Source organism: Tiliqua scincoides, chromosome 5 (genome assembly GCF_035046505.1).
Source record: "Tiliqua scincoides isolate rTilSci1 chromosome 5, rTilSci1.hap2, whole genome shotgun sequence".
Lineage (NCBI taxonomy): Eukaryota > Metazoa > Chordata > Lepidosauria > Squamata > Scincidae > Tiliqua > Tiliqua scincoides.
In genome coordinates this window covers 28,868,116-28,894,893 of record NC_089825.1, presented here as the reverse complement: position 1 = coordinate 28,894,893, position 26,778 = coordinate 28,868,116, and the positions used below count along the sequence as shown (strand labels likewise).

The following is a 26,778-nucleotide window of genomic DNA, read 5'->3' as shown; positions in this document are numbered from 1 at the left end:
GAAAGACTATGGTATTGCGCTCTGATAGGTGGTTCTGGCACAGCGTCTAATGTGGCTGAAAAGGCCAATCTGGGAGTGACAATCCCTTCCACACCGGGAGCAAGGGAGGTAGAAATGGTGAGGTAGAAATGCTGTAAATAAATAAACACAATATATCAATTTGTCACAGTTTATATTTTATTTATTTAATGGATTTTTTAAGAACTCCACTTTTCTCTTGATGTGACATGGAGGACATTTTTAACTTTGCCATTGGCTCCAGGGTAGCTAACTATGCCACTGGCTAGAAGGGGACAAAATGGTAAGTACTACAGGCACCACAAAAGGGTAAGTACTGCAGGAGTACTAAAGGCTTTCACCACTTGATGTTGGAATCATTCCAGGCAGTGATGGCAATGTGCAAGAGATGCCATTTGGTTTGGTGAGCACCTACATGTTGCTGTAACTGCCCAGAATGGCTCCAACAGCGAGCAGGAGGAGTCCCTTACATGGTGTGTCAGGGGTCGAACCCTTGTTCGACCCCTGCCTTACCTGGCTACAGGCCAGGGGCAGAACTGCCTGGCCATAGAGCCATCACCACCTCTCCAGCTGACCAGGTAAGGCATAGGGCAGCTTGGTGGGAGAGACCATCCCCCCCCAGGGCTCACCTGACCTGAGCAGTGAGCAGGACTGGGTCACCATTAACCACCAAAGAGGAGGGAAGCAGGCCAGGGTCAGGGCCCCTTTAAGCCTATAGAGGGAGGAAGGGGAGGAGCCAAGGGTGTGGCTGCGGAGGATAAAAGCAGGGAGGCCTGTGATGCCAGGCAGTTCTGGAGAGGGAAGGTAGGAACCCTTGCCTGAAGACCAAGGGCCTCAGGTCCTGCCTCCAGGGAGGAGGATGACAAAGGTGTCATGAACCCTCTCCCCCTGGCTTGGTCTGAGGCTTCCCCTGCAAGGAACCCCAGGGAGGTGGATACCCTGCCCAGGGGTCCCATGAGACCATCCAGATGAAGCCCTGAGACCCCTCTTTTTGGGGCACCCCTCACATGGTGCATTACAGAGCCTGCAGTACTTACAGTTTTGATCCTCTGCTAGCTGTGCCACTGGGGTAGGGCCCTTTACTATTTGTTCAAGCCCCCTACCAACTGTTTTTAGAAGGCTTTAAAAGGGAGAGGGCTAAACTGGGGAGAGTCAGGGAAATTTTGGCTCTTCTTAAAGGAACTTCTATCCATTCTCTTGCAATTCAAGCAACAGTTGTCAGTGCTCTGCCTTTCAATGTGACCTGCCTCGTGGGGTTGTTGTGAGGCTAGAATAGGGGAAGGGTAATACCACGTGGCCCCTGAAGAAGGGTGGGAAATACATACAGTGAAATACTACAGTAGATTACTCCTTATCCAGACATCCGAAATCTGGACTATTACAAAATCCAGACATTTTTGTCCGAGACTTTTAAAAAAACCTTTCTGTAGTGTGAACATTAGAAGGTCTTGTGCTCATTCCCATGTACAGTATAGGTATAGGCTGTAAGTTCTGTTCTCTGCTCAGTGGTATACACCTGTATAATGTGAAAATGTACCTGTACAATATTGAAAAATGTGAAAGAGGCCAGCAGACACCCATATGGGTAACTGAAAAGAGCAAGAGGAGGCATTTCTCATTCTATTTATGCAATTACTCGGAGAGGCAGACAGATCTAAAATCCAGACACCTTCCCTAAAATTGAGTATTGGGAGAGTTAGGACAGACAAAAGAAAATATTTCTTTACAGCGTGTAATTAGTCTGTGGAACTCCTTGCCACAGGATGTAGTGATGGCTTCTGGCCTGAATGTCTTTAAAAAAGAATTGGACAAATTTCTGGAGGAAAAGTCCATCACAGGTTACAAGCTGTGATGGGTATGTGCAACCTCCTGGTTTTAGAAGTGGGCTACCTCTTGCCAGGTGCAAGGGAGGGCACTGGGATGCAGGTCTCTTATGGTTTTGAGTGCTCCCTGAGTGGCCCACTGTAAGATGCAGGAAGCTGGACCAGATGGGCCTTTGGGCTGGTCCAGCGAGGTTCTTCTGATGTTCCCACCCCAAGCAATCCGGATAAGAGATCCTCAAGCTGCACTAGCAGGAAGCATGGCTGGTAACAAGTCCATTGCATCAGCTGATAGGCGGAGCAGCAGCTGATGAAATCGGGCTCTGTGTTACAGGAGGCTGGGGCGGGGCGATGCCTGCTTCCCTTTGTGTTTAGCTGCTGCCAGCGGCACGAGGTTTGAGCGGACAGCCGGCTAGATTGCTAAGGACGCACCACTCAGGGCTGGCTAGACTCTCACCTGCAGAGCAGAGGTAACAGTGCCAGGGAGGCGGTGGCGTGGGGGTGATGGCAAGGGCCAGCTGCAGGGATCAGTGCCGCTGTGGTCAATGGGGCTTGCCCTTGCCCAAGCCTAGCAGTCTCCCTGCCCTGCAGACTCCTTGAGCCTGGCAGGATGCCCTGTCCCTTCCCCCCCATCGCGGCAGCTCTGCCCCCAGGAAAGCTGCACCTGTCGGAAGTGTTGATTGTCATGCAACTTTGTGTGTGTGTGTGTGTGTGTGTGTGTGGAGATGGGAACCTTCTGCCCCCAAGCCGCACACTCTCTTCCTTCCGGAAGCTTTAACCCATTTCTGCACAGCCCACACATGCGATCCCTGTTGCGTATATGCAACGTTGGGCAGAAATGGCTTTAACTCAGAGAAGTGGGGTTTGTACAACTGTTGCAACGCTTTCTGCAGTGGGGAGAGAGAAGGAAATCATCAGGATCCGTTCTGCCCCAGTGGCAGGATCCTCCTGTGTCTACACACCCTTTCTGCCCCTCTCCCCCAATACCCTTTAAAATTAAGGTATTGCAGCCATCTCCGTTCTCCTCCCTTTCCTTTGCTGTCCATTCTAGGGAAAAGTCAGGCAATGGCACATGTGTCTATCTGAACTGTGAAGCACTAATTTCCGGGGGAGGGGAATAATCTTGGTGTGTGTGCCTTTCTCTTCCGCTCACTGAATTAATGCTCACTGATGAGCATGGCAAACTTAGTGACTCTTGCACAGGGCATGCTTACAATGAATGGTGTGTGTGTGTAAGAAAAGTAATGCAAACTAGTATAGTGTAGTAGCTGAGAGTCTGAACTGAGAGTCAGGAGTTTCTGATTCAAATCCAGCTTCCTGGTTCTTCCATGAATGTGCTCAAATATGGATTTAAGCCAGTGGTTCCCAATGTTTTTTTCACTTACATACCCCTTGGCAGCCCAGTTCCATAAACTGTACCCCTCATATGAGCAAAACGTTTGTAATTAATATAGTTGCTGTCATTTCAAGTTTATGTTTTCAACTACACTGATCCATATTTGATAATACACAAATTGATGACCAAAAACTGGCAGTTGATGGGGCTTTCGCAGCCAGCTAGCTGCCTCCTTTCCTGCCTTGCCAGCTCTACAAGGCATTCCTGCCTTTTCCTGCCATTATTCATTCTTTTTCAAGTACCCCTAAAGGTCCTGGCAAGTACCCCTGAGGGTACATGTACCCCAAGATGGGAATCGCTGATTTAAGCAAACTACTCCCTCTCAGTGTGCTGTTGTCCCCTGCCCCACAGGGCAAACTTCCAAATACTGTACTGTAGTAATTTCCTTTGTAGCAGGGGTTCCCAAATTTTTAACAGTCAGGGTCATATCGCTCGGTCTGTCTCTCATGGCAGGCCAAAGCAGGTCACTTATAGAAAAACGTATACTTTCTATATGTTTTGGACATAACTAAGCATTTTCACAATGCTTTTCACAGCTATGGTCCCAACCTTATCCAACTTTCCAGCACTGATGCAGCCATGCGAAAGGGGCATGTGCTGCATCTGTGGCGGTGATGGGGCATTCATGCAGGCCTATGTCAGGGCTGCATTGAGGCTGTATCCATGCTGGAAAGTCGGATAGGTTTGGGACCTTAGTTAATGAATTAGGCCACATGCTCCATTGGTGTCTCTGCACCACCAACATTGTGTGATCTGCACCATCAACACTAAGGGATCTGCAGACATCCATCATTGTGTGCCCTGGGATGGTTTGCACATAGCTTCAGTTGCGTCTCTTGGGGCACAATCCTAATCAGGTCTACTCAGAAGTTAGTCCTATTTTGTTCAATGGGGCTTACTCTCAGGAAAGTGTGATTACGATTGCAGTCTCAGATGTTCAGGTGTTGCAGGTTTTCTACAGTGAAGTAGAACTAGAGGTCATTAAAATGTATGTACATTTTTTTGAGACACCCTGTATGTGTATATTAATGTGTGATAAGAATCACTCTCTTTCCTGGTAATCTTATTGCAGGTAGATCTGAATCACTTGCCTACCTTGACCAGAGTCCAGAGGCTTTAACAGAATAGCGTGTTGAAAAGGTGCTTTGGATTGCCAGAACTATCTTTTGGAATCAAAGGCTCTTCAACAACCGTTTCCGCTTCCTTCTTCTTGTATGTATTAAATAGATCCTTCATAACTTAATGCCTTTGGCAGATGAAATAAATTTAGCTGCTAGACTTGGCTGTTTCTAGATCAAAATCTTGATAACTGTTTTTCAGTTGTTGGGATGAGAAGAAAGGTATCCTTTTCTGCAACCACTTTTTCATGTCTTTGAAGCTGCTTTTATATTATTATGGCTGAAAATGGGAGTTTTCAGGTTGATAATTGAATGAATGTCTGTGTGGGTGCAGCTTAGGTGAGTCAAGCAGACAATTGCTTGAAAATATGATTTATCAGATTCCAACCTAAGAACAGGAAGTCTTTCTCTACCTACTTAGTTCTGCCATGTGGTTTGACTTGGTGCCATGCAATGTTGGGACTGCCTAAAATGTGGAATTCTCAGCCTTCAAGTCTTCCTCCTTATCCGTGGCCTGTTGGCAGCAGAAGAGCTGGCATTTTAAACAAGCACTTTCTAAACTTGCTGGACTTTCTCTTGCTGCTGCTGCTGCTTGATTTTGACTGTTTTTAGTTGATAATACAGGTTGAGACTCATTATTCACGAGGGTTCTGTTCCAAGAACTTTTTGGATGGCAAAAAATGCACTATAGCAAATCAATTTAAAAAACAAAGTCTCTTTCCTCCGGTGATTTAAAAACAGCCTTGCTGACCTTTTGAAATGCACACAGAGTCAATCAGTGTCTCTCCAGGAGCTTGGGCTTCACTAGGAGGCAGCAATCCCTCCCTTCACCGGGAGCCCCAGCAAGGGGGAAAGAATGAGTGATAATCACTGCCATTTAGCCTTCTTTGACTTGCTCAGGGGGAAGGGAGGAGTGAAGCCTGCAGAGAGAATGACTGATGGATTGTCAGCTGGCTGCCCTCTCTGGCATTATGACTGTTTTCCTTTAATTTAAAGGGCCCTTCTCACCAGCTTTGAGATAGAAAAATCTGTGGATACTTAGGTTATACCTGTAATCACTTGTATGACTGTCTCTCTGCAACAATAAAAAGCAGTTTTTTAAACTGTGATTTTAAAGGGGTACATTTTTCCACTCCTCCAGGGATCTGCACATTCCTTCGGATTTGCAGGGGCCATTTGTGCTGAGTCAAATCTGTGTACAAAAAATCTGTGTATAACAAGGCTGGACCTGTATATAATAATAATAATAAACTTTATTTGTATCCCGCCCTTCTCCCTAAAAGGGACCCAGGGCGGCTAACAACATGTAAAAAACAGATTTAAAAAACATAAATTAGCACAAATAACAGATGAAAAACACATTAACAGAGACCATAAAAACAGTAGTCAGATTAAAAGACAGAATAAAAAGAGCACAAAAGAGCAAATCACAATCAGGCCTGTAAAAAACTAAAAGATGTCTAAAAAAATGTTAAGAAGGCCAAAAAATCAGAAGGCTTGTATAAATAGCAGTGTCTTCAGGCCTCGCCGAAAACTCTCAAGAGAGGGAGCCATTCTCAAGTCAAGGGGAAGGGAGTTCCATAATGTTGCTTCCTTGAGTCCACTGAAGGGAGAAAAGCAGGGCAGAGATTTTTTTTAATTAAAAAAATAATAAAACGCTTAATGCTATATTGTTGTGCAAATCTGTGGTGCAGCCATGTTTGGAATACTGTGTACAGTTCTGGATGTCACACCAAGAAGGATATTGTAGAGTTGAAAAAGTTGCAACAGCCGGCAACCAAAACGATCAGAGACTTGAGCACCTTTCTTTTAGGGAAGGGCTACAATGTTTGGGGCTTTTTCTAAGCTAAGTAGTCCTAGATGTTGTAGCCTTTCCTGATAAGCAATTAAGAAGGAACCTGATTTAGACTTATAAAATTATGCATAGTGTGAAGAGAGAAAAGTATTTTTCCTTGTGTCACAGTATTAGAACCAGTGGGTCATTCAGTGAAATTGCTTGGCTGGAGATTTCGGATAAATAAAAAAAAAAGGTACAGGTGGCCCTCATTATTCACGGGCCCTCATTATTCTTATCCATTCCTGGAATGCCCGCAGATAAGGACAATTTTGGGTGTTTGAAACCTGTGGTTTTCGGTTCCCGCCCCTCCAAACCTGACTGGAGCTGAGCTCCATTTGAGTCTGGAGGCCCTTATGAAGCCCACAGTCATTTAAAGGCTACTTATGGTTTTTGCAAATACCAGAAGTTGCCTTTAAATGACTTGGGCTTCATTCTGAAGCTCACAGAGGCCACAGTAGACTATGTGTGGTGTTTGTGGGCTTCAGAAGAGCCTGTGGGCTTCAGAAGAGCCTCCTAAGGTTCCAGGATGGCCTGCACTGCGGGTTCGAAGACCCGTGGATGAAGAAATCCATGAGTACCGAACTCGCAGATAATGCAGGCCACTTGTACTTCTTCACACAGCACATAATTATTCTGTTGAAATCATTGCCACAAAATGTGGTGATGGCTACTAGCTTTGATAGGGGATTGGACGAAGTAATGGCGAACAGATCTCTCAGTGGCTACTGTGTGCTATCCCTGGGTTCAGCGGTTACATGCTTCTGAATACCACCTTCAGGGGAGCAATGGTGGGAGAGGGCTATGCCTTTCTCTCCTGCTTGTGGGTTTCCCAGAGGCAGCTGTGGGAAACAGGATGCTAGACTAGATATAGTCCAGCATGGCTTTTCTTCTGTTCTTGTAACAATAATAAATGCTGTAGCACGTGGTTCAAAGCCTTGCCAGAATGACTTATCCAAACAATCAATGTTGGAGAGCAGAGAGAAATTCCTGAAGCGGTATATGCAAGACTTTGGGAAAGATTATGTTTACATAGTCTCCAATAGCGAGCAGATTATACCACCACCATATGTGAAAATAGTGTGCTCTGAAGTTGAGGACTGTTTTAAAAAATAACCTTGTCACTTCAAACATCAAAGGCCTCTTGAGTAGTGAATAGTACTTTGAAAAGTACTTATGGAGGGAACGTGTGGCATGGTGACTTCAAGGAATGCGGTTTTCTGGGATACGTATTTTTGTATTGAGTCAAATTGCTAGCTGTTAAGTTTCAGCTGCCATCTTCAGCGGTCGTAAGTCCAAAACTTTAAAAAGTGGCATCTCTTTGCAGTCTTCAAAGCAAATGCACCCAGAAGTTTTTAAGCATCAGCATGTGTCTTAAGAGCATTGATGCCATATGCAGGAGTAGGCAACTCATGAATCTGTTTGAATGATTACTGAATGAACCCGAGTCTCTGAGCTTGTATTGCACTGGCTGAATGAGCATATTGAGTGAGAGACTGGTTGTCCTGTTAGCCACCTGTGCTCATTCTCTTAAGCCCTTGAGCCAAGTCTGTCTCCATTGATCAATCAGTGAGCATCCTGGGCGGCAGTGCAGCCCTGCCAGGTGCAAGCTCTCTCTGTTCTGACATGTATAACTTGGTTGAAATCAGCCCAGAAATCTGGGTTTGAACCCAGTCTGATGCATGACTACACAGAAGTAGGTTCCATTATAGTTAATGGGGCTTACACGCAGGTAAGTGTGGATAGGATTGCAGCCTGAGTTTATTTCTATTCTTAAAATGGCTGAGTTGTCTCCCATGTCCCCAGATCATTAGAAAGGATGGGGATTGGATCAGCTCTGTACAGGTACAGGGACTGTAAGGTGTGTGCCACTTAAAGGTGGGGGTACATTCTCTGATCCCCATTGTTAAGTGAACATTCAGCCTAATCTAGTGCCTTTTTTGTGTAAACAGACACTACCTGCCAGAAACTTAGCTGGCTGTACACGCTACTGGAGACTGATTACCTCTTCTTTGCATTAACAGCCTCTATGTTGTGCAAACAGACACTCTACTGCAGGCTGATTTTAGAAATGGGTTATGATTTTAGAAATGGGTTATGTCAGAATGCCAGATGCAAGGGAGGGCACCAGGATGAGGTCTCTTGTTATCTGGTGTGCTCCCTGGGGCATTTGGTGGGGCACTGTGAGATACAGGAAGCTGGACTAGATGGGCCTATGGCCTGATCCAGTGGGGCTGTTCTTATGTTAGGCTATGGGAGACCCGATTGCCTCTTTGTTGTGGTTTGACAACTGTCATATGTGTGGTCCATAGTTCACATTGCTGGTTCACCATACAGCAAAATCAACTTGACTCAGTTCTGAGCCAGATTCTTACACATCATACTAGCTGTGTGAATTGTTCTTGACAACTTTGGCTAAACAACAGAGGCTTAAAAATCTAAAAGCATAGTTGGAAAATTGTGAATTTCTTAAGAAACAATACAAATTTGGTTTCTTTTGGTGGTGTGTGTCTTTATGCTCCCACAATTCATGTTTTCAGACTGTTCTCTGCAATGGTTTTAAAAAGTTTTAAAAAATTCAGCAAGAAATAATTGCTCCCATACTGTTTTTAAGTAAGTAGTAGAATGGTCTTCTATAGTTAACAAGTTGCTTTCCTCTTAATCAATCCTGATTGATTTTAATAAAGAAATGTTTAGCTGTATCCTAGACTGACAACTGCAGCAAACTTGATTTTTTTGTTCTCCCCCCCCCCCCCGATATATTTTTCTCAACAGCCTCCGTTAAATATTGCCATGTGTGGCATTTGGGCTCTGTTTGGGAGCGATGGCTGTCTCTCTGTTCAGTGTCTATCTGCTATGAAAATAGCCCACCGAGGTCCAGATGCTTTTCGGTTTGAAAATGTCAATGGATTCACTAACTGCTGTTTTGGTTTCCATCGTCTGGCAATTGTTGACCAGCTCTATGGCATGCAGCCCCTAAGGGTGAAGAAATTTCCCTACCTGTGGCTGTGTTATAACGGAGAAATCTACAACTTCAAACAGGTAAAAACCAAAATAAGCTATGTCCGTAGTAGTGTTCCTTATGGCTCTGCTTAATATTCCTTCTTTGTCTAATGAATGGCTTTGCAAGATTGCTACCTTAACCCAATTTTGTCCAGCCCAGAGGGGTACACATTGGGTTCCTATTGCATATATGCAACTTTGGAAAGAAATTGTTTTTATCTAACTGTGTAGGAAGTTGGACTGCTGGCTTAGGAATTTTTGAAAAGAATGCTGAGCACCTCTAGATGGCACCCCCAATATATATTCTTGAGCTGTCTCCGAGAGACTATAACATATCCAGGGATTATACCTTTTGATTAAATGTTATACCAAGTTTGAGATAGGGCCATAGCCCCATGGTATAGCACGTGCTCTGTGTGCCAGAGGTCTCAGGTTCAATTCCTGGCATCTCCAGGTAGAGCTGGGAAAGACTCCTATTTGAAATCTTGGAGAAATCCTGCCATGAGCTAGATGGAGCAGTTTGCTGACTGTGTATAAAGCAGCTTTGCATGGTCATAAACTGGAAGAAAAGGCAGTGGGAAAAGAAGCATCTGAAATAGTTGGATAGTGTATATCTGCAAGGAGCTTAAAGGTGGGGGATAGTTAATATGGTGGTGGAATAAAGAATTGAAAGGTGAATAACTACTGTATTGGATTACATGGTAAACGTAGCATAAATGTCTTGCAGGATACAGGATTAGATATAGACTCTACCAGCTACTCATGGTGTTGGCACAAACAAGGTTAATGTCAAATGGTGCAGGTATATACCTTTCAGCATTTCATTGATGAAAATAAGGAAGTGCTTTAATACGCTTTTTACTAAATACTGCTTTTGGAACCACTCTATCCAAAAGTATAGACCCTTTCCCTTTTGCATGTTGTGGAAGCCTCTGCTCCACTTACTGTATCCAGTATTTATTTACTTTGCGTCGGGCTATCTTCTTATGGACTTTGAAGCCAAGAAGATGATATTGATAAAGATAACAAGGATAGAAAAGCACCTTTGATCATCTAATTATGTTGCAAATGGTTGATATCTCAGCAGCTGCAATATGTGACATGGCAGGCTACACGCTCCTTGAGACCTTGGTGTTGCTACAGCTGCATTTACTTCTGTCTATGCTATAGACTTGATGAATCTCCCCACCCATTCAGACCCTGAGCGGGGGAGACAGGGAGTTGAACCTTGAAGAATGACACCATGAGCAACTTGCGTGAATAACCTTTGAAATATGCATTCACAACCAGGAACATTGTGGTTATTCTTCACCAAGGACAAATGTATAAATATGTGAACTGTCCCTACTAAATAGGCTTAGTTGGAGCGTGTGCAAATGTAACCTAGAAGAATATGACACTTCAGTTTCATGGAATGTTTAGACATGTTGGAAAATTCTCATAGCTACGCTCATTTGCACTGTGTTTGTACTTAACATTCTAGAAACGGAATAGGAGCTTAAAACAATGCTGGCAGTATCAGCAACAAAACAATGCTAAGCCCATTGTTCAGTGTGACATTTGCATGCTCAAACGGTCCCATCCTATTCCACAGAAAGCATTACAGTTGCCAAAAATTGTGACAGTTCAGCTGAGTGCTTTGTCAGTTGACAAAGCCTGTTTTGCCCTGTTAATGGCAATATGGCCTTGACTGAGTAAACATTTGAAGATTTGACTTCTGTTCTGAATCTGGCCTGGTAAAGCAATAGATGGTGAGATGCTGCAGAAAGAATGTGAAGTCTGTCAGTGTGGAATTTTATCTTTGGGAACCAAAATTTTGCATGAACAAATGCAAGACTGTATAGAATGCCTGTCAGATCTCACTGGGAAATGAGTTTACTTTGGCTCCATTAATAAAAAGTTAAAAGTAAAATACATTTAACCTTCAAAAGTATACAGTTCCATGTGCCTTCAGAAGCGGTTTGAATATTTGTTGTGAAACGTGTAAGATGAAACGGAGAGAGAATGGGTGCTGTATCCAAGGTTTATTTACATGATCAGTTACCCTGAGACAGCAGCCTCTAATTCATTTTGATTTGTTCAAATGGTAAACATAGCTGAAGGCAGTTGGCAGTGGCTGCTCATCTTTCTGACACTTGGTGGCAAAAGTAATCTATATCATGCTAATGTTTCATGTAAAATTGTTCGTATTTTAGACTGTGAAGTTGCATATTTTTCAAGTGTCTCTGTGAATGCTAATCCACTTCCCTTTTTCTAAACAGTTGCAGAAACAGTTTGGATTTGATTACCAGACCTTAGTAGATGGAGAAGTAATCCTTCATCTTTACAACAAAGGAGGAATAGAGCAGACAGCAACCATGCTAGATGGTGTATTTGCATTCATTCTGCTTGACACTGCAAATAGAAAAGTATTCTTGGGAAGAGATACCTATGGAGTCAGGCCATTGTTTAAGGTCCTGACTGAGGATGGATTTCTTGGTGTTTGCTCTGAGGCAAAAGGTAAATTTCAAGTTGAAAGAAATTCTCATTCTGCAGGAAAGAAAAAAAAAATCCATTGCTTCTGAAATTTTGATTTTTTCCAGATATACCTAGTTGTTGCATCATATTTTTTTCAGTGGAATAGCTAACTTCATTTTTCCGCTGTATGAAAGTAATGTTTATAAAGTATACAGCTTTGAGCATTAACTAGCATAAAATAAATTTAAAACACTATTGACCCATACCACTGAGAGAAACGCATACTGTTGAATATTTCTTTTGAACAACAAATGTCAAAGTAATAACTTTTTTTGAACAAATTTGCCTTGCCTGTTTAATTGGTCAATTAGCTGCTTGAAAAAATATGTTTAATAGCCATCGGCGCAATATTTCATACTTTTTGTTCCACTCTGAAATCAGTGTGATGAAAGTAATTTTTGACATGTTTGTGTTGAATGAAACGGAATATGTCTATCAACAACTTACTTTGAGCTGCAGATGATGGCTTTCAGCAGAAAGAAAAACATTTCATAAAATGAAATGGATTTTTGAGACTCAACAACCCAGTCCTATGTATGTACTTGGAAGTAAGTCTCATTATAGTCAATGGGACTTACTCCCAGGGAAGTGTGGATAGGATTGCTGCCTCAGGCAATTCCTTGTGTTGACCAGGGTTGGGTCCTATTTCCTAATATGCTGCTGTTAGATGATGATCTTCTGAAAATTATTGCATCTACGAGTAGTCGTTGAAAATGTGGTGGTGATGGACGTTTTACCATAGCAAAGCGACAACTAACAATGTTTCTTTTTTGCCTCCGCATTTCATTGCATACATAGGCCTTATTAACTTGAAGCACTCCATGTCCTTTGCTCCCAAAGTGGAACCTTTCCTTCCAGGACATTATGAAGTGTTGGATTTAAAGCCAAGTGGCAAAGTTGCATCAGTGGAAGTGGTGAAATTTCACAGCCCTAAGGAAGAACCTCTGCATGCTGCTTACAGCACAATACAAAATCTGGCCTCAGGTAACAGCAGCTCCCCACCTTGTCAGACTGACATGTTCCATAAATCTCAATGAATACTTCCATGTCAAACTTCCTGTATTATACTGGGTAACTCAGTGTAGAAACAAGTGGGTAGGCAGATTGATATGGTGAGAGACAGTTTTTAATATGTTCTGGTCTTAGGCTGTTAAGGGCTTTAAAGATTATAACCAACACTTTGAATTAAGCCCAGTAGCACACCAGTAAAATATATTGAAGTAAAAAATAAATAAAAAATAATAATAAAATAGATAGCACCTGAGTTTGACTTGATCAATTCCTATATTGATCAAGATATATACTATGTCTCTCTGTGTGTCTAATATGTGTCCTGTTAGTCCATTCAGCTCAGTATTTTGAATACCAAGAGGATTTATCCAGGGTTTCTGACAGCTTTCTGCTCTATTGGAGATGCCAGGGATTGAACCTGGGACCTTCTGCATGCAAAGCAAATGTGCCACCAGTGAACTACAGGCTGTCCTAACCATTGGTCCAACTCAGTAGTGTCTCTACTGACTCTCCAGGAATTTATACACAGTTTTTCCTAGAACTTTCTAGAGGTGGCAGGGTTTGAACCTGTGGCTTTCTGTGTACAAAGGAGCTCTCCTCCCACTGAGCTGCATCCCTTCATCTGTGTTCTAGGTGCATGTCATCATGGGGGTTTGTAGGTGGTTGGTGAAGCTGTTTACTAAGCTCATGTCATCTTGTATGAAACTATTGTTGCTGATAAAGAACTTTGTGAGACTTGAATAAGACCTTTGTTTTTCTGATAGGTTTTGATATTGAAACTGTGAAAAGCAACATTCGGCTTTTGTTTGAAAATGCTGTTAAAAAACGTTTGATGGCTCACAGAAGGATTGGCTGTCTCTTATCAGGTAAAAATAAGGGATTGTAGTCCTTGCACGAGCTTTCCCTAATACTGTGCACAGAAGGTCTGCAGCTTACAGACATTCAAGTTTGGTACATCTGACTTGGTAATGGGCTTGGGTGGGACTTTGGAGCAGGTGCCACTGTGAGGACAAATGGCAGAAGCTGCTTGGAGACAACTGGGGCAGCTGAGTATTTTGCAAATAGCAACCCCTTGCTGTAGCAGTGGGGGGAAAAAAACATCAGCTCAGTAAGTCTAGATAACACTGAAAACATAGGACTTCCTGGGGGGGGGCAGGAGGGAGGATGAAGGATGCAGTCAGAATGGCCAAAGCTGATTGGGCACAGGGACAGATGAGATTTTGCAAGGCACAGGGGAGCATTAATACTGTATGAGGAAAAAAAATGGGCCTTGAATGGAGGCAAGTACAGCAACAGGATAACAAAACACAGCCACCTTTTTCCATTACCAAATAGGAAAGGAGAAAGAGTAGGGTTAAAGCTAAGTTTGATCAAGGCCCCCTACGGCTGTTATCAATAAATAATGGTAGAGAATTTTAGGAAAGATCACTCTAGGAAAGTCCCAACAATGTTTTTTATCTATTCCAGGAGAACTTTCCCGTTTCATATTGCAAAGTGCCTGACTGCTTTAGTGCAGTGTTTCTCAACCAATGGTATGGGTATCACCAGTGGTACTTGAGGTGGTGTCTGGTGGTTCTTACGGGACCCATGAACACCTGCCACTCACGGGATCCATGAACACCTGCTGCCCAGCAGTAAGATCAGGAATGCAACATAACAGTGGTAGGAGGCTCCAAAGCATGATTTTCCATGCTCGAAAAAGCCCTCCCATCCATCCTGAGCTTCTTACTGGTGTTTGTCACTTTGCACCTGGCCTCCCAACCCAGGAATAACTGACAATGATGTCATCGTCGGTTCTCTCTGGTGGTATTTTGAATAGATGAACCATGTGAAGAGGTCTGGCGGAGAACAAATATTGGAAAACTCTGCTTTAGCACAAGTGTGGGAGCAACCTAAAACATGCAAGTCATCCGGTGTGTTGGCTGCATCTGATTTAGATGGGAAGAACTGCATGGTTTATAGATCCAAAAATTGTTGTTCTAGGTGGTTTGGATTCCAGCTTGGTTGCTGCGATACTCCGCAAATTGATAAAAGAAGCAAATATCACCTACCCTTTACAAACCTTTGCTATTGGGATGGAAGATAGTCCTGACTTGCTGGCTGCTAGAAAGGTATAATGATATTTTAATAATGCTTAAGATTTGTATAGCACTTTCTGAGCATGCAAAGCACTTCACATGTCTTGTTGTAAAGAAGACCTGTACAACAACCAGTAAGTACTGGTATTTGAATAAAGTCTTGAATAAAGACCAAGAAAGGCGGTATATAAATACCTGTTGTTGTTGTTGTTGTTGTTGTTGTTCTCATATCGGGGAGCTTCTGGGGAGCTGAAGCAAAAGACTTGCCACCAACTGAGAATTCATAGCACAGGCAAGATTCATACCAGGGAAGTTCTCATTCATAGCGCAGGATTTTAGTCACAAAACTTTAATTGATTTGGTTTAAAATTTTGATTTAAAAAGCATGCCTTCACTATTTACCAGTGTGTGTTGCAATCGCACTACATATTGAATAGTTTTGGGCACAGAATACAGCATCCATAAAACCTTGCATCTTTTTATGATTTTTTAAAAATAGGAAGTTTCTGTATAGTAAAACTGTAAGAAGAGACTGAAAAAATACATAGATGTTCATGATAACTCAAAAAGCCAGAGTTTGGGGCTCAGGAGGATTTTCCATAGTTGGCCAATTTCATCAATACCTTCATCCTCAGCAAAAGATTCAGGACAAACAAAAAAGGAGGTCCTTTTTTGCATATAATATTATGAAATTCAGAGTGTGGGGATTGCCACTAGCATAGACGGCTTTAAAATAGACGGCTTTGTAGTCTGCTTACTGTGAACTGTTATTAACAGGTAGCGGCTCACATCGGAAGTGAACACCATGAGGTCATTTTTAATGCTGAAGAAGGAATTCAAGCACTAGAAGATGTCATATTTTGCTTGGAAACCTATGACATCACAACTGTACGAGCTTCAGTGGGTAAGATGTGCTTCTTTAAAAGATAGTACCTTACAATCTGCCATGTCCTAGTAAGAGAAACACCCAGAATCCAGCAGTACATAATGGCAATTGGAACTCTAACCCGCAGTGGGGCTCTCTTGCCCCTCTTCTCACTGCTCCCCTTGCACTTGTCAAAAGGATACTTCTCGTGGCCTCCTGAAAGGTGTTTAACAGATGTAGGTGTTGCAGCTGTGGTAGTGGGGATCCACAACAATCAGCACCTTCCCTGTCTTCTATGTTCAAGCAATGGTTCTCAACGTTTGGGAGCCTGTGGACCACTGAGGCAAAAATTGGGACCATTGTGGACCATATGCAACCCCGTCCCCTGCACATCAAAATTAAAACTAAATTTGGCATTCTATGGGGAGCACACAGTGAGACACTGGAAGTGCCTGCTGCGTTTACAGGTGGTCCATTTGCCGCTACCTCTTATGATCCTTGGGGAAGCATCTCCTGAACAAGCACTCCCCATGGCCTACCAGAGAAGACAGAGGACTGCCCACAGCTGTTATTTCAGTGGTCTATGGGTTAGCGCTCACTCTGTGAGGCACTGGAAGTGATGGGCGATGATCCTCTTCCCCCCCCCCTCCGGGACCTTGTGGACCACTTCTTAGTTTAAGGAAACTAAGATCCCCAGCTGCATAAGCAAAGGTAATAAGGGGAAGAGTAAATGTGGGTGCTTGCACTTCTCTCTTTCACATAGTAGCAAACCATAGTTTCTCATTGTATCAGGAGAGAACCTATTAAAAGAAATGTCTTGCCCATGGTAAAACTGCAAGAGTTCCTCCCACCTAGTTCTCTGGCAGTGTAATTGTAAAGTGTTTTTGAAAACTGTACCTTTTGTAGGCATGTATCTTGTCTCCAAATACATACGAAAGAAGACAGACAGCACCGTCATTTTCTCAGGGGAAGGCTCAGATGAGTTGACGCAAGGATATATCTATTTTCATAAGGTAAACACATTTTGTTCCCTTTGTATAAGTGCAATATGATAAGAAGGGGTGTTCTCTGGGGAACGTTTGATTGGAAAAAATGTAATTTTGGCAGAAGCTGCCCTTTTATTTTATAGTTTCAAGTGCACTTTTAAATCTTTTTTTTTACTTGTAATTTCTAAGCTTCAGCTTGCAAAGCTTATGAGTAACTGAGAATACACTCTTGCTAAATTTAGAAATTGCAAGAACATTAAATACTTGTCTGTCGTAGGTCTCGGGCACTAATATCTACAAGCTATAGTTTTTTATAAATTACCTTTGTTACCCTGCACATGCCCAATCTTGTCTGATCTTGGAAGCTAAGCAGGGTCAGGCCTGGTTAGTACTTGGATGGGAGACCGCCTAGGAGACCGCCTAGGTGCTGTAGGCTTATACCATAGTGTTTTGAGACTGAAGGTTGCCAACCAAATTAGTGCAGAATGAAATGTTAGAGTTGCTTAATTTATTTGATTCTCTGTGGAACAGATTGCCTTGAGGATAGTTCTTGTGTTACAGGAGTAGCCTTGCCATAGTTCTGCAGTTGCTCTCCATAGCCTTGTGCCATTGGGGTGGGAGGAAGCTGGCATGGAGATGTAAATATGTTATTGGTCCCTCCCATGTGGCCTTTCAGGTTCAGCCGTTACTGGAACAGTGTGTAATTGAGCCACAGGAACGCAACAACCATGATGGTTTTCCTATAATTGAAGAACGGGCTCTCTGAGCAGCATGGAGGGCTTTCTCCATGTTGTCTTGCAGAGATGAACCCATTTTTGTGACTTGCACCTAATTATGAATGTTGGCAGCCTAAGTTTATCCTTTCATGCATGTTGAATATATGTAATTGTTGCAGGCACCCACGCCTGAAGAAGCTGCAGAGGAAAGCGAGAGGCTCCTTAGAGAACTCTACCTCTTTGATGTTCTTCGTGCGGATAGAACAACTGCTGCACATGGGTAATACTCGCTTGTAGATCTCTGGATATCACAATGATGATGTAGCAAATCTAAAATTACAAACACCAGAAGGCTAGCTTGCTCTAGTGTATTGATTTTCAATCTGTGTGCTTCAGCATGTTGGTGTGCAGCGAAAAGTTCACAGGTGTGCCACGGGAGCTTGGAGCACAGCTTGTCCGGGTTGTGTGGCTAAGTTTCTTGGTCAACTGTCTGTAGTATTAAATTATCTGTCTCACTTCCTCCCCCAGCTCTAGAAACAGAGCCACAGAACCCAGGCGAGTCTCCTGGAAGTGACATCACAAGAGGCATAGACCATAGAGATCAGTGCGCTGTGAGCAGTTGAAAACTGCTGCTCTACTGTGATGTGGGAGTTCCCATAAAGAACATAAGAACATAAGAACAGCCCCACTGGATCAGGCCATAGGCCCATCTAGTCCAGCTTCCTGTATCTCACAGCGGCCCACCAAATGCCCCAGGGAGCACACCAGATAACAAGAGACCTCATCCTGGTGCCCTCCCTTGCATTGGCATTCTGACATAGCCCATTTCTAAAATCAGGAGGTTGCGCATACACATCATGGCTTGTACCCCATAATGGATTTTTCCTCCAGAAACTTGTCCAATCCCCTTTTAAAGGCATCTAGGCTAGACGCCAGCACCACATCCTGTGGCAAGGAGTTCCACAGACCGACCACGCGCTGAGTAAAGAAATATTTTCTTTTGTCTGTCCTAACCCGCCCAACACTCAATTTTAGTGGATGTCCGCTGGTTCTGGTATTATGTGAGAGTGTAAAGAGCATCTCCCTATCCACTCTGTCCATTCCCTGCATAATTTTGTATGTCTCAATCATGTCCCCCCTCAAGCGTCTCTTTTCTAGGGTGAAGAGGCCCAAACGCCGTAGCCTTTCCTCATAAGGAAGGCGCCCCAGCCCCGTAATCATCTTAGTTGCTCTCTTTTGCACCTTTTCCATTTCCACTATGTCTTTTTTGAGATGCGGCGACCAGAACTGGACACAATACTCCAGGTGTGGCCTTACCATAGATTTGTACAACGGCATTATAATACTAGCCGTTTTGTTCTCAATACCCTTCCTAATGATCCCAAGCATAGAATTGACCTTCTTCACTGCCGCCGCACATTGGGTCGACACTTTCATCGACCTGTCCACCACCACCCCAAGATCTCTCTCCTGATCTGTCACAGACAGCTCAGAACCCATCAGCCTATATCTAAAGTTTTGATTTTTTGCCCCAATGTGCATGACTGACATGTGCACTTACTGACATTGAAGCGCATCTGCCATTTTGCTGCCCATTCTGCCAGTCTGGAGAGATCCTTCTGGAGCTCCTCACAATCACTTCTGGTCTTTACCACTCGGAAAAGTTTGGTGTTGTCTGCAAACTTAGCCACTTCACTGCTCAACCCTGTCTCCAGGTCATTTATGAAGAGGTTGAAAAGCACCGGTCCCAGGACAGATCCTTGGGGCACACCACTTTTCACCTCTCTCCATTGTGAAAATTGCCCATTGACACCCACTCTCTGCTTCCTGGCCTCCAACCAGTTCTCAATCCACGAGAGGACCTGTCCTCTAATTCCCTGACTGTGGAGTTTTTTCAGTAGCCTTTGGTGAGGGACCGTGTCAAACGCCTTCTGAAAGTCCAGATATATAATGTCCATGGGTTCTCCCGCATCCACATGCCTGTTGACCTTTTCAAAGAATTCTATAAGGTTCGTGAGGCAAGACTTACCCTTACAGAAGCCATGCTGACTCTCCCTCAGCAAGGCCTGTTCGTCTATGTGTTTTGAGATCCTATCTTTGATGAGGCATTCCACCATCTTACCTAGTATGGATGTTAGGCTGACCGGCCTATAGTTTCCCGGGTCCCCCCTCTTTCCCTTTTTAAAAATAGGCGTGACATTTGCTATCCTCCAATCTTCTGGCACCGTGGCCGTTTTGAGGGACAAGTTGCATACCTTAGTCAAGAGATCTGCAACTTCATTCTTCAATTCCTTAATAACCCTTGGGTGGATGCCATCAGGGCCCGGTGACTTATTGATCTTTAATTTATCAATGAGGTCTGAAACATCTTCTCTTTTAACCTCTATCTGACTTAACTCCTCAGTCAGGAGGGGCCGTTCGGGCAGCGGTATCTGCCCGAGGTCTTCTGCCATGAAGACAGATGCAAAGAACTCATTTAATTTCTCTGCCATTTCTAAGTCTCCTTTTATCTCTCCTTTTATCTCCCCTTTCCCTCCCTCACCATCCAGAGGGCCAACCGCTTCTCTGGCGGGTTTCCTGCTTCTAACATATTTGAAGAAGCTTTTATTATTATAATAAAATTATTAAGGATTTTAAGAGAGAAATTACAGGCATATTAATGTTTAAAATTAGTTATCTTAACATTGGTTAACTACTTCTCAATCTAAAAAAGTTCTTTATGTTGCAAAAAATTGGTTAATGTAGCAAAAGGAATGAGACGATGGTTCTCCATCCCAATGGAGCTCAAAGTCTTTAAAAAATATAAGGCACAACACAGCCACAAGCCAACAGCTGTTGGAGGGAACATTATACTGGGTTGAATAGGACCAGTTGTTTTGCCCCAGCAGAATGTAAGAGAGCCTCTACTTGGTCTAGTCAGTGGGGTTCATATGCTGGTACTGCAAACTGAACTGCAGGTGGCATTTTTGGAAATCATGTGTAGGAGGGAGTTTAGTGAACCATAAAAAAATGAACATAAATAAAAGTAATACTTTCTATTGCATAATGTGAACTAGCTGTAGAATTTCTGAATCATGTCAGTAGTTTGAGATATATTTACTTGATGTTTCTCTTTTCAGTCTTGAACTGCGAGTTCCATTTTTGGATCACCAGTTTACTGCTTATTACTTGTCTTTGCCAGCAGAACTTAGAACACCAAAGGTAAGCTTCAGTTCACTAAGGTTTAGTTCAGACTACTGTGAAGGGATGGCAAACTAGATATCAGTCCACCTTTTGACCCTGGTTTGTGGCAAGTACCGGTAATTGCGGTTCGAACAGCCCACAGTTTTCCAAACCGAGATGTAATGGGAAACTGTGGTTTATTTGAAAGTGGAAACTTTTAATCTTTTCCCCTTGTGGATGAAGGAGAGGAGAAGGGTGAGCACATGAACTTGAGGTTCACCATGGTTGTTCATAATCTAAACCAGGGGTGTCCAAATTCTTTGGCAGGAGGACCACATCATCTCTCTGACACTGTGTTGGGGGCCGGGGAAAAAAATAATTAATTTACATTTCAAATTTGAATAAATTTATATAAATGAATATATTAGAGATGGAACTTACATGAATGAATGAATGAAGGTCTTGCAATAGCTCAAGGCCTATAAAAGGCCTTGTACAAAGCAAGGCCAACCTTTCCTTTGCTGCTGCTGCTGCTGCAACACAGATGTGAAAAAGCAAACAGTGGAGGGAGCCTTCGTCCCACAGCTCACACAAGAAGTCGTACAGTTGGCCGTCATGCTGAGAGCAGTTGCATTGGTCCAGCGTGGGCTCCAGCAAGTCTCTGGAGGCTCATTGGAGACTGAGGGCTCCCCGCGGGCCAGATTGGGAATCCTCGAGGGCCACAAGTGGCCCGAGGGCTGGGATTTGGGCACCCCTGATCTAAACCATGGTTTAAGTGGTTGTCTGAACTGCCAAGCTACCAAATAAATGCTTGACTCATCAGCGGACTGAATCACTGCAGACACTCGCATATAAGCCAATCTCACAGATAAGTCGATGGCAGGTTTTGAGCCCCAAATCACAGAATTTTCTATGACCCTCGGATAAGTCAGGGGTTAAACTTAGGGGGGTCTGACTATAAATTTTGTCTGATTTTCCCTGAAGCCAGATTCTGACAAATAACCTTCCAGTAATTGTTACCTAAAAACTGTGCAGTTTCTAATTTATTAAAAATACAATAAAAGATCATAAGATGCATTTTTGTTAACTTTTAAAATTCTGGTCTTCACAACACTTGTGTAAACACTGTCAGAGTAAGTGTTGTGCCTGTAAACAACATACCAGTAGAACCATCAGTCAAATCCTTCTTTAAGGTGCCTGGTGTGTTAAGCCAGAGGCTCTACATATAACATAAAACATGCAATTGGGAGTGTGCCGTTCAGTTCACAGCAGGCAGACAAGCAACGAGGACTGAGCTGCGCATAGTTGCAATCCTCTTTACTCAGAAGCAGACCCACTGCCAGTGGCGTAGCTAATGATCGTGTAGCCCCGTGCCAAGCTCAAAATGTTGCCCTGGAAGTGATGTCTCACCCAGGTTTTTTTTAAAAGTGAAAATTGGGAGGAACCCACCTCCTTGCCCCAGCAGCTCACCCACTTGTTCTTCTGCCTCCCCTCAGTTAGTGGCATAGCTAAGGCATCTATCTGCGACCAAGAAGTTTTTGTAGCCCCCCCACATGACAAAATCAAATTTAATTAAGTAAATAAATAAAAAGTTATTGGTTCCATACTGTATCATAATAACATCTCATTGGCACTCAGAACAAACAGTCTCATAGGTCAGTTTGGAGTTAAGCAAATTCACTTTTTGTTCCACAAGACAGTTGTGTTTTCATTTTCTGGTTAATTGGCCATAACTTTTGATAGAAAGATACAGGTTGAGCCTCATTATTCGAGTGGGTTCTGTTCCAAGCACGTGGATGGGAAAGAACGCGCTATAGCAAATCAATTTAAAAAACAAAGTTTCTCTGCTCCGGTGATTTAAAAACAGCCGTGCTGACATTTGTGATGTAAGGTAAGAGTCATTAAGAAGACAATCCATCAATCCGTTGTCCTCCAAGTGCTTAGAAAGGCCCTTCACTCAGTCCCTCCCTTCACTAATGCAAAGGGATCACCTTTCTTTCATGTGCTCAGGGGGAAGGGAGGGGTCTGCTGGGGAGAGAAGCATTGGTGGATTGTCAGCCAGCTGCCTGCTCTCTCTCTTTAAGGAGGCTATTCTTTAACAATAGCTGTTGAACAAACTGTTCAGTTTTTAAACTGATTTTAAAGGGATGCATTTTCCCCCTTCTCCGGGGATCAGCACATTCCTTCTCATTTGCTTTGGCCATTCGAGTTGAGTCAAATCTGTGTATAACAAGGCTGGACCTGTACTCCAGTGCCATTTGTTTCATTGCACTCTGCATTAAATTACCTTTTCAGTGATATATAACATGATGGTATTATTCATTCATATCAAGATTTACACAATTTTGGTCACCAGTGTCAAGCTCAGCTTGTTGCCCCCCTAAAGCTTGATGCCCGGTGCAACTGCTACCCCCTGCACCCCCTTAGCTATGCCACTGCCCAGTGCTTTCCATGGTGTTTTTCTTAAGCAATGGTGCATTGCAGCCTGGGACCTTGTTTCAGATGGAAATGAGGATCACATCCTGGGGTTTTAAAAACCAGACCCCCTAAACTTGGGTGTGTGTGTGTGTGAAATCCTTTGCAAATGACTTGCCAGGAATGTTCAGGGGCAGCAGCAAAAGAAAAGGAGGCATTTCCCTTCTTCTCCAAACCGGAAGGGAGACAAAGGTGCTTCTGGGAATTGTGGGGAGACTTTGTGGGAGTATGTGCTGCACTTCCATAGCAGCAGCACATACAGACTAAGTTCTCAGAAGTGCCTTCACTTCTCTTCCTGCCTGAAGAAGAGGCTAAAGTGGCTACCTCTGAATACCGTAATTACTGGTAAAAATTCTCCTTTTTCTCCACCTGCTTCCTAATTCTCAGCCCATTTCCAGGCCCCCCCCCCACTTCACCAGACAGCTGCTGAGCCTCCATAAGCTTCCCAGAAGCTCCCAGAGGATCCTGCTTCATTTACTACATCGACCTGGGTATAAGTTGACCCAGGATCTCAGGCTCTATTTTAGGCATAAATTTTTCGACCTATAGGCGAGTATATGCGGTGATTTCAAGTGCTGTTGACTTTAGCAAGTTTTATAGATGAGATGCATTTAGATGCATCTCATCAGTCTGTGAAATCGATGGGATGAGTTTCATGCTTAAAATGCCCTGGCAGATCTGGAGCTATCTAACTGATGTGCTTCTTAAAAGCTTGCATGTTTTGTTCTTTGAATTCTGAGTTTTAAGAAGTTACAGCCACCAACACTTGCGATTTGCACAGTATCTGCATCCATCTCTTTACAGAATGGAATTGAAAAGCATCTCTTGAGAGAGGCCTTTCAAGGTACTAACTTATTGCCTGAAGAAATACTTTGGAGACCAAAAGAAGCATTCAGTGATGGCCTAACTTCTATCAAGAAATCATGGTTCTCAATACTTCAAGATTATATTGATGTTCAGGTACAATATTGCATATTAATATTTTTCTCTGGGTTTTATTTTGGTGTAACTTAAAAAATACCCAACTTTTGAGGTGTGCTAGAAGCCTATAGAAACTGTCGTTGGGCCAGTTCATACATTGTTTGCATAATGTGTGAAATAGTGATGATCATGTCTAAGGTCACACCTGTCAGCTGCAGTGCGCCAAAAGTACATAATAAGTTACAGAAGGTGCTACTGCCAGTATATGAGCATGACTCATTCATATACATTTTATTTATTTATTTATACAGGTATTTCTATACCGCCTTTCTTGGTCCTCAGATTTCTCCTTAGACTTTATTCACCGCAGTTTACATAGGCAGGCAATTTAAATCCCCTTAGGGATTTTTACAATTTGAAAGAAGGTTTCTATCTTTCAAGAAACCACAACATTCAGATGTTTCTTTCTTGATCTGGTCGCACATTCTGGCCTCCATTCTCCCATGCTCAGAGCAGATGTAATAGCTCGGCTCAGCTTGTCAGCTGCTTCAAGGTCGCATGATGCCGGTGGCCTCGAACTGGCGACCTTTGGATGTTATCTTCAGGCAAATGGAGGCTCAGCCCTCTAGACCAGACCTCCTGGCATTGTTCGTTCTCCCACCTCCCAGATGATAATTCTGTGGTAAATCTAATCTCTGCAAAGACCTGTTCTGGTGAACTGTGTGAACTTGCCCATTAATCTTGGAAATTTGGTTAACACCTGAGAACTAGTTTCAGAAAGCGCGACTCCTGATTGACTGAGTGAAAACATTAGTCCTCTTCAGAAGTTAACCTACCTGTGTTCATTGATGCCCTGTGCAGACCAAGACTGGATGTGAGCAGGTGCTTGGAAGGGTGCCAGGGTGTGCCTCACCATGGGAGGCATGTCTAGCTGATGCAGTTCCAGCTTTTCCCTCCCCCAAGGGTAACTTATTTTAAAAACACTCCCTTCCTTCTCCTCAGGTAACCCACTGTAAGGCTTGGGTTACACTAAGAGTTGGCAGGCAGGCAGGCAGGCTCTCAGCTGGGTAAAGGCATGAAAATGTTGTCTGGATTCTGTATTTCTGGTGGCAGATGAAACTTGCCTCATATGTACAGCTGGAGCATGACTGTGTGTATGGGTTTGATGGGATGAGGTGAAGCACCAGGTTTCCTAAAAGAAATCTCTGTGCTGCCGTGGAGATCATATTTGTGAAGCTCACTTGGCTGAGTAAATGACTTCTATTTTACCAGGCTTTGAATATCTGATAACTTTTAATATTTGCTGCTTTTATCTTGCTGTTTGCTCAGCAAGATATGGGTAGTATATAAATCAATCAAAAAAGGTTTTTGGTATGTTTTTTTTTAAGGGTAAGCTGATTTGACAGAGTTTCTGCTTGCAGCTAATGGTGCTGCTAATTATGTACAGAGCTGTTTCAGAGCATAGACTTTCTTTTCTCTTTGTTCCCGTAGGTTGACGACCTCCTGCTGGAGAAAGCAGCCGAGAAATTTCCCTTCAATCCCCCTAAAACAAAAGAAGCCTATTACTACCGGCAGATTTTTGAAAAGCACTATCCAGGGCGTTCTGATTGGCTCTCCCATTACTGGATGCCAAGGTGGATCAAAGCCAGTGATCCGTCTGCTCGCACACTGAAACATTACAAATCGGTGATGAAAGAATAGACTTCTTTGGTTGTTGCTCTGTGAAAGCAATCTGTCAACATGTGGTTCTCTTAGACCTGAACAGGAAAGGAAGCAAATGAATCCTGAAAAACAAAACAAAAAAACTCTCAACAATTTATTTCTTTTTTAAAGTACTTCACTGCTTAAGTTAGACTGCCAAAAATAACGTCTTCTCACTATAATCCACGGAAGCTGCATTTTATAGCCAATATAGTCCAGAATAATATATTAACCATTGGGGCATGGGGTGTGTGCCATTGATGCACGGTCTACAGTGGCATGCAGGTAGCTATTTAAATCCCATTCAAATGGGATTTCACTCAAATGGGATTTAAGCACCTTAATGGTACACAGATTGAAGCCTCTTAAGTGCAATATTCTAGCTATCCCAGTGCCTGCTGTCAAGCCCATAGCTCCTTTGCTGCTTCTGGCACCCACCTGGACACTTGTACTTGACACCTGGGCTATGGATTGCTCATGGAAAACACACATGGTGGCAAACCAAGTGATACTTTGACTGTAGGAACTCGTTTCTACATCAGGTGCTTGGAAACAAAAGGTAAAAGTGTGGGAAGAAGGCAAAGTTAATTGAGGTTGAAGGCTGGAGTCATTTGAACTAAGCTTCACTCCCTAGCGCCTCCAAAGCTATCTTCAGCTACCTGTGCATCTGAACACTTAGAGGCTGCCATGTGCAACTCTGAGCATCTTCTGGATACAAATGCAGCTTCCTGGCCTACATTTTTATTTCTTAGGTTATACTGTCTTTTGCAACAGTCTTGATTACAGAGATTGCTGTGGCTGACCCCACTGTGCCAGTTGGGACGGGAACATCGCTCAGTGTGGCTCTCCTGTTTTCCATGCAGAAGGTCCCAATTTCAGTCCCTGGAGGCATAGCTAAGAATTAATTCTAAAGAATTAAACTGTTTAAATGAGAGTAGTATATTTTTCCTTGAGCATTTCTCTAACTGCTGTGTAGCAGCCAGCCTAAGATCCTTGGCAGATGCCCTAATTCTAGTAACAGAAAAGGGACTTGATGATCATCAGTACTGTAATTATATATCTTTATACAGGCTGATACAGCTACCATATATTTCAGAAAGGTTGAAGAGAATTTTATTTTTTAAAAGTTGGTAAAGGAAACCATTGTGTATTGTAAT

At 43.2% G+C, this 26,778-nt stretch overlaps 1 protein-coding gene across 1 annotated transcript; it reads left to right on the top strand.

Annotated features, from left to right (window-relative positions):
• The first annotated feature begins 2,222 nt into the window (after positions 1-2,222).
• ASNS (asparagine synthetase (glutamine-hydrolyzing)) lies at positions 2,223-26,778 on the top strand. Its single transcript, XM_066628261.1, has 13 exons — positions 2,223-2,308; positions 4,307-4,446; positions 8,962-9,228; positions 11,451-11,688; positions 12,505-12,690; positions 13,482-13,583; positions 14,701-14,828; positions 15,573-15,699; positions 16,567-16,673; positions 17,542-17,642; positions 20,482-20,563; positions 23,804-23,959; positions 25,412-26,778. Exons 3-13 carry the CDS (start codon positions 8,980-8,982, stop codon positions 25,619-25,621), a joined length of 1,686 nt encoding a protein of 561 aa, XP_066484358.1. The 5' UTR covers positions 2,223-2,308; positions 4,307-4,446; positions 8,962-8,979; the 3' UTR covers positions 25,622-26,778.